Below are 12,197 nucleotides of genomic sequence, written 5' to 3'. Positions count from 1 at the left end.
TATTCAAGCAATGTTGGATGGTTCCAAGGCTGCAGTGCAAGTAGATGGAGAACTGAGCAATTGGTTTAGCATTAGTAACGGAGTCAAACAAGGGTACGCACTCTCTACAATGCTTTTCATCAGACTCTTGAAGCACCCATGCGGAAGCTTCAGATATCTGGTTACATAGGCACAAAGTCGACTCAGATATGTGCATATGCTGATGATGTAGCAATTATTAGTAGAAGAAGGGTATCAATAGAGAGGACAATATTTGAACTGAAAGAAGCCACAGGACCTAGAGGCCTTTCTATAAATGAAACAAAGACTAAGTACACGAATTTCACCACAGCGGAAAATAATAACTTGGTTAGACTATCAGCAGATGGTTTCAACTTTGAACGTGTGCAGAACTTTGACTGTTTGGGCTCTAATATTAACAGCAAAAATTCCATGTCAATTGAAATACACTAGACTCTCACTAATCTGGCCATTCCTGGCACCTATGGGTGCTGGATTAGAGGAAGTGCTGGATTATTGAGTATCTGAAATTTATTTTATTCATTTACTTTGAAAACATGGGGGATATAGTGTACAGTACTTTATTAATAGATTAATTTTCAAAGAAAACTTAGTCCTTGAGTGTATACTGTACATAATTATACAGTCGTATCACTCACAATGAAACATGTCCCTAATTTTTAACTGTCACAATGATGATACATGACGGTGGTATGCTTTACCACGCAAGCATTACATTGATACTGCTTGTATCTGGTTGTTGCATAGTGTACTCCAGGAAGGCCTCGGCAGCTTCAGCACCAGCAGTGTGAGAAATCCTCATGCGCTCTCCTCCTGTGTCCTCTTCTTCACCACTTTCATCATTACTTTCTTGCACACTTTTGATTATTTCTTCATCTGTTAAAAGTTTTGTCCGTATCACAGTTTTCCTCATTCAGCCACTCAGTAACATTTTCACCATCAATTACTTCTCGTGGAAGGTTGTGGAACATGTCAGTGTACAAAGTAAATTGATAATTCCGAACTGACTGGCTCATCGCTGTCACTCACTACCAGATCCAACACAGCATCAATGGATGGCCACAATTTTCTCCAGCTCTTCATTATGGTAGCGCTCTACACTTTATCCCAGGCTTCAGCTGCTTGGAAAACAACATCACATATGTTAATTTATTTCCACGCCTTCAGCATACTCTCGATACAGTCATTTTCACTTTAGTTCAGCAAGGAGAAGTTAATGTCGATAATGATGTTTAATTGATTCCAAATTCCCCGGTTCGTGGGCTTAATTAGGGCTGTCAATTGGGTGGGAGAAAGAGTGCTTGTATACCATCGGACTTTAGAGAAACACCTGACAGATGACTGGGAGCATTATCAATCATAAGGGTAGCTTTCAGTGGAAGCTTTTTCTTCTTTAACTCTTTTCTCACTGCTGATACAGACGTTTCATTGAACCACAAGAGAGAATATTTGTCTGTCCATCCATGCTTTCTTCCGAGTGCAATACTGCACTGGTACAGTACTTACATCAGTGTGTTGAAAACAATGTGGATGTTGGGATTTTCCAATCGCTATAAGTAGCAGTTTATGACTCCAATTTGCATTACAGCATGTAATTAATATTACGTGCTGTTTCTGTTGCTTGTAACCATGAGCTTCCTTCTTGTTCTTGGCAGCTAATGTTTTTGAAGGAAGCATCTTGTAAAAAGAGTCCTGTTTCATCAACATTATACAAGGCATCAGCAGTTAAATCTTCTTCCTCTATTATCTTCCGTATCTTGCTTACAAACTCATCAGCATCCTTATCGTTAGCTGAGCAACTTTCCCCGGTGATTGTCAGCTGCTGAATGTCATGTTGATTTCTCCAGTTTGATAGCCAACCTTCGCTCACTACTGCCACGTTGTTTGTTAAATGCAGCTGCTTTTTCCTTTATAATTGGGCCACTGACTGGAATTCCTGTACTGTTTTGTTGTATGAACCATCTATAAACTGCTACATCCAGTTCTTCATTCTCACTCTTTCGCATAACCTTCTGTTTTTCCAACTCACTATCCATTTATGTTGAGTACTGTCGAATAACATCTTCTTTCGTTTTGATGTCCAACATTGAACTCAGCAGCAATGGCTTTCTGGGAAGAACCTCGGTTTAACTTATCTAAAATTTCGAATTTCTGCTTGAGGTCTTGCGTAACGTGTTTCCTTTTACAAGACATGATTCCAAACTGTAAAGAAACCTACCATTTCAAATCCAGTATATAAACCATTGTTTAACCAAGCATTGTTGCGCACGATAATTCATTGTGAACTTATATTTGGACGAGCGCCAGATTACTGAGAGTCCAGACTACTGAGGGCCAGATTAGCGAGAGTCTAGTGCAAAACTGTGCATCCAAAGTGGTAATAGATGCTTCCACACATTTAAGAAATTGTTGGCCTCTAGGTTATTAAATTGGCAGCTGAAGTTGCAACCATATAAGGCCATTATCAGGCCAGTTGTAACCTACATATGTGAAACATGGATGCTAACGAGTGTTGATGAGCAACAGCTCAGGATATTTGAATGTAGAGTGCTGTGTAAGATCTATGGGGCAGTTCAGGATAATAATGGCTTCTGGAAATCTAGAACGAATACTAAGCTGGACCGCCTCATACAAGGAGCTCACATCATAAGAATTATAATAAGTAGAAGAATAGCCTGGCTTGGGCAGGTCCTCAGGATGAATACCAGAAGAACAACTAAAAAGATTTTTGAATGGAGGCCAACCGGAAGAAGACAAGAGAGGAAGGCCACAAAAACGGTGGATAGATGATGTGGAAGAAAATATGAACTCTCTCAGAGTCCGAGGATGGCGGAGAATCGTGCTGGAGAGGGCAAAAATGGAGGAAACTTTATGAGGAGGCTAAAACCCACACAGGGTTGTAATGCCATGAGAAGAAGAAGAGGAAGAAGAAGAAGAAGAAGAACGTAATACCATATAAAACTTCATCATATCTGCAGTAGTCTGTTCTTTAGCAATTTAATTATTGATTCAGTTTCATCTTTGCTTGTATGCTGTCGTTGCTTGTGATATAGTTGTCCTAAGGCACTAGTGTTAAAGGGTTCTGTATATTTACCTGTATCAATAAAATCTTGATTTAACTTGCCACAACTATGGGGGATCACTAGCAATTTCAGTGTCACACAAACGAGGTGTAATAAATTGAGCACCCACATTTTGACCTGATACTTCTTTCACAATTGAACATATACTTATAATTTTGTCCTGAGACCTCTGTATTCCCTTTGTGTGATGTATTACTCAGCACTCTGCTGTATTGCCTGTAGAAAAGTTCTGTAAATGGGATCTCACTGTCCACATTGTTACAATACAATTCTGTTTCCTCCAATGTGAAATTCTTATGCCATTAGTTACCCATATTGGTTGCTTATTGGTAATACATATCTGTTGACAATTTTCAATGTGAAAGAGCTATGAAAGAAAGTGCTGAAGGCTTGAAGAAATGTATTACATTGGTCCTTCAAGTTTTCTGTGTTGTAGACTTCTTGCCACGGTTGCCCTTCGATGCTGACTTTAAATGACTCATAATGTTCACTTTACTAGACAAATTAGCAAGTTCTGTTTATAGCTAATTTCTGGGTGAAAAATTACACACACTAAAGATGAAAGTTACTCCTGTAGGTTTATGCATGAGGCGCAATGCCTCACATGAAAGTACCTAACAAACATTTAATGAGTGATGGGTTGGTCAAGAAGGTCCAACATCATGGCCCTCTTCTCATCTGCCATTAATGCCTTGGATTTCTGTCTTTGGGCACATTTAGAGGTACTGGCATTTTACACATCCATCAACAATGTCCACATATTACAGGAGCAAGTGCACGAGACAAAATTCAAGAGCAGCTAAGTGCACACTGAGCACCACCTGTAGTGTCAATTATCATACAACAAAATGGCAGAGAGAGATAGACTCTGTGTGTATGTGTTTTAACGAGGGGGGGATGGAAGTGCCAAGCTGTGTGTTGCCTGAACTGCTTTGTCACTTCAGGGTAAAGTACAAGTTTTTTTTTTTTTCTCTACAAAGACTAACCACTGTGCAGTACAATACCTTGATTTACCTAAGCAACTAACATATTTGTCAAGGGCTCATGTGCAGCTAAGCCATATTTCCTGCATGCTGCCCACCCCTTTTTTTTTGTAGATGCTCAACTTTTAGCAAGTCTTTCTGTCATTTGATACTCAACCGATCTAATTGTGCCACTCCAATTATATACCCTATCACTGTTCTTGGACTTAAGTTGAAATATTTCACACCATGTCATCCATAAAGAGCAATGGCTTCTTTTTATATTCTAACTTTTCTATCATACTCTGAGCTATAAATACAGGGCGAGTCACCTAACGTTACCGCTGGATATATTTCGTAAACCACATCAAATACTGACGAATCGATTCCACAGACCGAACGTGAGGAGAGGGGCTAGTGTAATTGGTTAATACAAACCATAAAAAAATGCACAGAAGTATGTTTTTTAACACAAAACTATGTTTTTTTAATGGAACCATGTTAGTTTTGTTAGCACATCTGAACATATAAACAAATATGTAATCAGTGCCGTTTGTTGCATTGTAAAATTTTAATTACATCCGGAGATATTGTAACCTAAAGTTGACGCTTGAAACCTCCGACGTTCAGTTGCGTGTTGTAACAAACACGGGCCACGGTCGGCGAGCAGCATCTGCAGGGACATGTTTATGATGACGACGTGTTTACGAGTGTGGCTGTAGGGCACTGTTGTGGTTTGGTCTAGCTGTCGCAGTGTCCACATGTAGCGCTTCCAGCTATTGTTATTTTGCATTCATCTCCGTACGCAGACCAACTGTAGTACACCGTGTTACTAGACGTCTGTGACAGTGTAGTGTTGTACAAACTGTGACCATAGTGTATTCGAACACTGAAAAGGCGGAGATGATACTCATCTATGGCGAGTGTTGACGAAATGCAGCTGAAGCCTGCAGGGTGTATGCAGAACGGTACCCGGACAGAGGGCATCCAATGTGCCGCACATTGCAAAACATCTACCATCAACTGTATGCAACAGGTATGGTCGTAGCACGCAAACGGGTCAGTAACAGGCCCGTCACAGGAGAAGCGGGTGTGGTTGGTGTGTTAGCTGCTGTTGCCATGAACCCTCACATGAGTACACGGGACATTGCGAGAGCCGGTGGACTGAGTCAAAGCAGTGTCATGCGCATACTGCATCGTCACCGCTTTCACCCGTTTCATGTGTCGCTACATCAGCAATTACATGGTGATGACTTTAATCATCGAGTGCAATTCTGTCAATGGGCATTAACAGAGAATGCGTTTCAGTTCTAACTGTTTACCGATGAAGCGGGTATCACAAACCCTGGGACAGTGAATCTACGGAACATGCATTACTGGACCGTGGACAATCCTCCCTGGCTCAGACAGGTAGAGTGACAGCGACCGTGGACTGTAAATGTATGGTGCAGAATCATTGGCGACCACCTCATTGGTCCTCACTTCATTGCAGGGGCCCAAACAGCTGCAACATACATCGCGTTTCTACAGAATGATCTGCCAACACTGCTCAAAAATGTCCCACTGGAAACGCGTCGAAGTATGTGGTATCAGCATGATGGTGCACCTGCACATTCCGCAATTAACACTAGGCTGACCCTTGACAGGATGTTCGACGGGCGTTTCATAGGACGTGGAGGACGCATAAATTGGCCAGCCCGTTCTCCTGATTTTACACCTCTGGACTTCTTTCTGTGGAGTACGTTAAAGGAGAATGTGTACCGTGATGTGCCTACAACCCCAGAGGATATGAAACAACGTATTGTGGCAGCCTGCGGCGACATTACACCAGATGTACTGCGGCGTGTACTACATTCATTACGCCAGAGATTGCAATTGTGTGCAGCAAATGATGGCCACCACACTGAACATCTATTGGCCTGACATGTCGGGACACTCTATTCCACTCCATAATTGAAAACGGAAACCACGTGAGTACGTGTACCTCACCCCTCATGGTAATGTACATGTCGGTCAGTGAAAAAGACCAATAAAAAGGTGTTAGCATGTGGACGTAATGTGCTGTTCCAGTCTCTTCTGTACCTACGGTCAATCACCGTTCCCTTTGGATCCCTACGTAATTCGGTGCTCTCCAATACACACGATCGAACAGCGGAGGAGTGGTACTCAAGCGTCAACTTTAGGTTACAATATCTCCGGATGTAATTAACATTTTACAATGCAACAAACGGCACTGATTACGTATTTGTTTATATGTTCAGATGTGCTAACAAAACTAATGGGGTTCCATTTAAAAAAACGTAGATTTGTGTTAAAAAACATACTTCCGTGCATTTTTTTATGGTCTGTATTAACCAATTACACTAGCCCCTCTCCTCACGTTCGGTCTGTGGAATCAATTCGTCAGTATTTGATGTGGTTTACGAAATATATCCAGCGGTAATGTTAGGTGACTCACCCTGTATAGCAGGTTGTGCTATTCAATGAGTGGTCTCTTTCACTCATGAATTATTTATACTCTTGCTTTCCATGTCTAAGATAAACAGGAACAGTGAGAGGCCTTGACTTTCTGGCATTCAGGAGATCTTCGAAATTATCCTAAAGCATATTTTTTAATTTATCTGTGTCTTTAACTCTGTTACCACTTTCACCCACGATTTCATCCCTAGTTCTGTTTCTTCTTTTATCCCTGACCAAACCACGCACTGCTTTCTTATTTTGACTGCTGCTCTCCTGCAATATTTTTGTTCTCTTTTCTGCCTCTTCCTTGTCGTACAACCACTTTGGCTGGCTTTGCTTTTGGTGTTTTAACTTTCATTTACTTCCACTGAAAAAATTCCTGGAAGCATTGTTTTACCAGCAGCACTACTTCTTTGCAACCTGAGTTCCACAACAGTATCTCCTTTGGTCTCTCCTACAGTTAAGTCTTTCCACACAGCATTTCAGCTGTTCTAACTAATGCAGATTTGAATCTTTCCCAATACTTTTGTACTGTCTTCTCTTCCTAATTTATTCCTGGCATTCTTTTTTTGGTCATTCCTACTTTGACTTGGATGTCCTCAGCCTTCTTTCTTTTCCATTTAAACTCCATTTATGTAGACTGGCTGTTTACAGTCAATGGTTACTACTATGGGCCTCTTATGGAATGACATTATAAGTGTAACTGTTGCTCTCTGTTGTGTGACAAAATGTAGTTCATACTCCACTGCTGACTTCTTTGATCAGTCTGAAAAATACCAGCTAATTTTGTGGTCCTCTTTTAGCAGTGCATCAAGAATTTCATAAAATCTTACAAAATTCCAATAATTTCTTTCCCTCGTTTTCTAAATGCCAAGTACCTCATATCCTCCTCCCAACACATCCGTTGATATCGCTCAGAACCATTTGCTTTACTCCACTAAGTAGTTTCTGCTAATCTCCTAACACATCCTTATCTCTCTCTACAAAGCCTGTTTGTGAGGCATGTATAGTATTATTTACAAGTATTTCATGACTTCAAAATACAACTGCATGAAAACTATAAGACATACAGAAAAATGACACACATTAGTCAAAACAGCATATGTCAAAATTCTCGTTTGTTAATATGCACCAAGGTTGTAGTTATGCTAGGGAGCAGGCACATCAGAACATGTAGATAAATCATCTGCTCAGTACTGTCATGTCGAATAAGTTCACACCTGCAGACAGGCAATCCACTGAACAGATGTCCATAGTGGGCCGCAGCCACCCCTTCCCAGGCAATTCATGTCAGTGATTTCACGTATATATTGAAGTCTACCACATCACAAACTGTGCCCATGTTGAGCATCCTTAATATGAGTTATAAATCTGGAGAGATGCTCTTTCTACCGATACAGGTCTATTTTCTGTATGTCTTGCAGGTAGCACACTACAAATTTCATACGAAAGTGGATGCCCTTGTATCAGAACAATGGGAGATGCATCTAAGGCATAAACCCTGAACTGAGCATGTTGATTATGTTATCCATGTGTTGACCCTATTTTAACTTGTTTTCTACCTGGACCTCAAGGAACTTTACACACTACACTTACTTAAATATATATGACCGTTACATCAACTTCTGGTGCTCTAAAGATCATTATTCCTCGTTTGAAATTGAATAATACAAGTCTTTGTGACATTAAGACTAAATTGTTAGCTGTGAATCACTTGTAGGACTGTTCAACTATCATCTGAGCTGTGTCTGCGAGGGCTGAGTTTGGACCCTTAATTAGTAGGTTTGTATCATCAGCAAACATTGCAGTTTTTGAACTGCCCTTAAAAGTTACTGGAAAACCATTTCTATGGAGTAGAAACAAGAGTGGGCCCAGTATCAATCCTTGTGCACTCCACATGTTATGTTCCCCCATTGTGGGGTTATTTTCATGCTAGAGATTCAGTCTCTTAATGACTGACTGCTTCCTGTTACGGAGGTAAAATTCCATGCATGGAAAAAGAATACTATTAATGGCACAGCACTTTAGTCTGTCAAGTAGAATTTTGTGATCTACACAATCAAAGGCTTTGGCAAGGTCACAGAATATGTCAAAAGGGTAATTTTTCTTGTTTGGCACTGGTAGCACTTCACTTGTAAAATTTTGTATCACTTTATATAATGTATATGGAGATTCCTTTATGAAAGCCTAACTGAGATGCAGTTAACACATTCCATTCAGTTAAATGAGTCAGCATTCTGTCATAGGCTACTTTCAAAAATACCTTTGAAAAGACTGAAATGATTGGCATATGTCAGTAACTACAGGTGGTTTGCATATCTTAAGTTTTGTCAATGGGTGTTTCTGGTGGATATTTTAGTATGTCAGCTCATACACCCGAAGTCATGGCTTAAGAGTAATTCTATCAAGTTCAGCAAAGATCTTAATATTCTGCTAGAAGTGCCACCATAGCCAGCACAAATCCTTAACAATTTTAGAAAGCATGTTAGGAACAGCAGTGATTGATATCTTATTTTAACAAAAATAATCAGCTGAGTTGTTAATGAATGGTGCCTCCTGACATATAAGATAGTTCTGCTCGTCGTCTATGTGGGTCACCCGCTGGTCTGAAGATGGCCTACTAAGACTGAAGCTGGTCACCAGAATAGAACACCATTTGCAATCATGACTGGTTATTTTCATTAAATAAAAGCAGAATTACTGCTTTCAAGTGAACTAATAAATTCTGTAATTACCTTAGGGGTTGAACTTTTGAAACGTGTGTGTGTGTGTGTGTGTGTGTGTGTGTGTGTGTGTGTGTGTGTGTGTGTGTGTGTGTGTGTGAGAGAGAGAGAGAGAGAGAGAGAGAGAGAGAGAGAGAGAGATATTACAATAACTACTTAAAACTTAAACTAAAGGAACAGACATCTGTTATCAGAAATGCAGGTCACTGTGGGCCAGTCATTCGAAGGCATCCCTGAAGGAAGTATAAGGGCAAACCAGGGCCAAGTGGGTCATGGCTCCATGGTGGTTGTATCAGGGGCTCTTGTTTCAAATACCATGGTTTGTTCACATCCTATTGAAGTTGCCACATTGTCTTCTGGGAAGACAAAATCCTGGTACCTTCGACATTGGATCTGTCATGAGTTGAGAGTTCATGAGATTCTGGTCTTTCCAAGGAGATGAGCAGTGACCACTGATGTAGTCGAGTTCAATGGTAGCTGCTCCAGGTGGATGTCTTGACTTAAGTCTCAGCTGTTGCTATTTAGGGAATCTGCATTGACATGAATGGGGAGAGAGAGTTTGGCATTACTTTTTTCCAACTGTGACTTGAGGGCTGTCAGTCATATAGTTTGGAGAGGTGTGATATTACTCAACAATGGTAGCCACTGCAGCAGAGTCATTCTAATAGTTCCAGTTGCGGATGATTTAACTGTGTGTCGACACAGTTGGTATGACAGCTATTGATCCAGATAGGAGCATGTGTTCAGCGGTTGAGTGTACCAGGGCTATTGTGCTAATTCTTAAAAGTTATGTGGTGGAAGCACCCCACTATGCATTGGGCAGCTTTGAATCAGGTTAATTCTATGTTTCAATTTTTGCTGATAATTTTTTCAGCTGTTTGAAGGTGATGTGTAGGTTGTGGATTATGATTCAATTAGCCTCCACAGTGAATGGCAAGAGTGCTTTGATCCTATCTGTTGTTACTGCATTTGAATGTTTATTTCTGGATGCAGTGCTTGCAGCTACTGTGATGAAGTAATCATAGAATTTGGTGACAAAATTTTGGAAATGTCACTATTTCTGCAAGAGTTATTTTCTGGTGATTCATTTCCATTTGCATTGCTACTTTAGACAACTATAAGAATAAAAATTTCTACATTCATAGTCACTGTACAAGACAGCAAATTACTCTTCATATCGTACCTACAAAGATCAACATATGTCAAAAGTAGCTTTTCACATGAGGCTAAAACAATGCAACAAACTCCAGGCACTATCAAATATGCCATAGGTGTAAAAATGTTTAAGAGAAACATAAGGGCATAACTACAATACCATTCCAGTAACTGAAAATTTGGATGCTGTAATGGTACACACGAGTATTTTAGCTGTCCAACTCACAGATGATATGCACTACACCTAATATACTTTATATAAATGTGTTAATTCGTAATATATAAAGTTCAATGGTAAGTAAAAACATTGTGGTCTGGACTAAAGGTGTCCAATATCAAAGTATAGGCCTCCTGTGTGTACTTATTTAAAGGACAGATAAATACAGTTCCCCTCCATAAAAATTCTGAGTATGTGCCCCAAATTACTTTATGTTGTATTCACCACACAGTCTCTCCATCCCACTGCATAACAATTTAAAATCGTTATTATTTTAAATTATTGCAAAAGTTATATTCCTCATTGTCATTCCCTAATTATTTAATATCCGCTTATCTGTTTATGTCCGAAATTATGAAGTTTTCTCTTTTTTAAGAAAAGTGTTGCTGCGTTTCAAAAATTCGTGTGACTGTCTTACTCAAGAATGCCTCGAAGAAAACTATTTCATGAAGTAAACAAAACCAAGAAGCGTAAAAAATTAAATTAATGTAATAACATGTCTCACTGAAGACAGTAAACAATCAGACGCTGTCAAAATGCACAAATGATAAACCACCGTTTTTGGGCAAATATCTTACTTTACTCAAAATTGAATGCAGAATACTGTGTTCCTTTTTAGTTTCTTCTTTGCCCCGTGCTTCGACAAGTGCTTTCAATTTGTCTTGCATTTTAATTGCCATCGATACAAAACGATGAATGCTATCTAGCTTCCTACAGCAATTTCCACAAACCATTTTCGGAAAATCGTCTTCAGACGTCACCTGCAATGTTGCAAATAAAACAGACATTCACTGGTATTTTAATTTCTAAAAAGCAGATAAAAATCGTAAAACCTGCGATGTTGTGGTTATGTTAATCTAATAATCCTTTTCTAAGATGAATTAAAAACAATAGGAGAACAGCAGTAGCGAATCGATCCAACACTCACCGTAATAGTTAAATACTTCTTGATTTTTTCTTCTAAGTACAATTTTTTACCATCTTCGCCGAATATCGGCACACCTTCCGTGTTTTCATTTGTACATATTCGACATAATTTGTCTAAATTTGGTACTGTACCCATTTTCTAACACTTTTTTCAACCGTCGTCCATTTCACAAAAAGCCGAGTGCATGAAGAGTTTTCTTGATTATTAACGATCTTTTTACTTATGACCTCTAACGACGACGCCGTAAAAACACTGATGAACAAATGACGTTGGTTAAGGCGTCGTACCAGAACGACGCTCAATACTTCAATAGCATTCCGTTCGCGTAGATTTGGGAGAGAGCGTGATTTAAAACCGAAATAACAATTTCTAGCTTGTTCCGGCCGGCGCGGCTGTACGGAACGAAAAAAAACAAACATTCTGCGAATGAGTAAACCTACCCATTTGACGCCAAAACGAATTCTTAAATGTTTTACGTACCTCGTAACAACCAGTGCTAATTTTTCGATTATGATTTTAAGCGCCATTTCGTTCTATTCCAGCGGAAAAATATAAAAGTCTCTCTGTGATAAACTCTTGCGAAGGTAGAACAACGCATCATGTTTCTGCTTGCATCTGACATTATGTACAAGGTGCTTAGTTCGACTC

General features: G+C 39.7%; 1 protein-coding gene across 1 annotated transcript in view; it reads right to left on the bottom strand.

The window, feature by feature from the left end:
- The window catches only part of LOC126194980 (myoneurin-like), a 118,166-nt gene extending 106,287 nt beyond the window's left edge, over positions 1-11,879 (bottom strand). The window contains exons 1-2 of the mRNA XM_049933397.1: positions 11,550-11,879; positions 11,200-11,382 (exon numbers count right to left, since the gene is read on the bottom strand). Of these exons, the coding sequence (XP_049789354.1) occupies positions 11,200-11,382; positions 11,550-11,684 (318 nt within the window). The 5' untranslated portion in view covers positions 11,685-11,879. The remainder of the gene's footprint in view (positions 1-11,199; positions 11,383-11,549) is intronic.
- Between the last annotated feature and the right edge of the window lie 318 nt (positions 11,880-12,197).

Source organism: Schistocerca nitens, chromosome 1 (assembly GCF_023898315.1).
Source record: "Schistocerca nitens isolate TAMUIC-IGC-003100 chromosome 1, iqSchNite1.1, whole genome shotgun sequence".
Taxonomy (NCBI): Eukaryota; Metazoa; Arthropoda; class Insecta; order Orthoptera; family Acrididae; genus Schistocerca; species Schistocerca nitens.
Note: the sequence above shows the minus strand (reverse complement) of the source record. Positions and strands in the feature narration are given on the sequence as shown.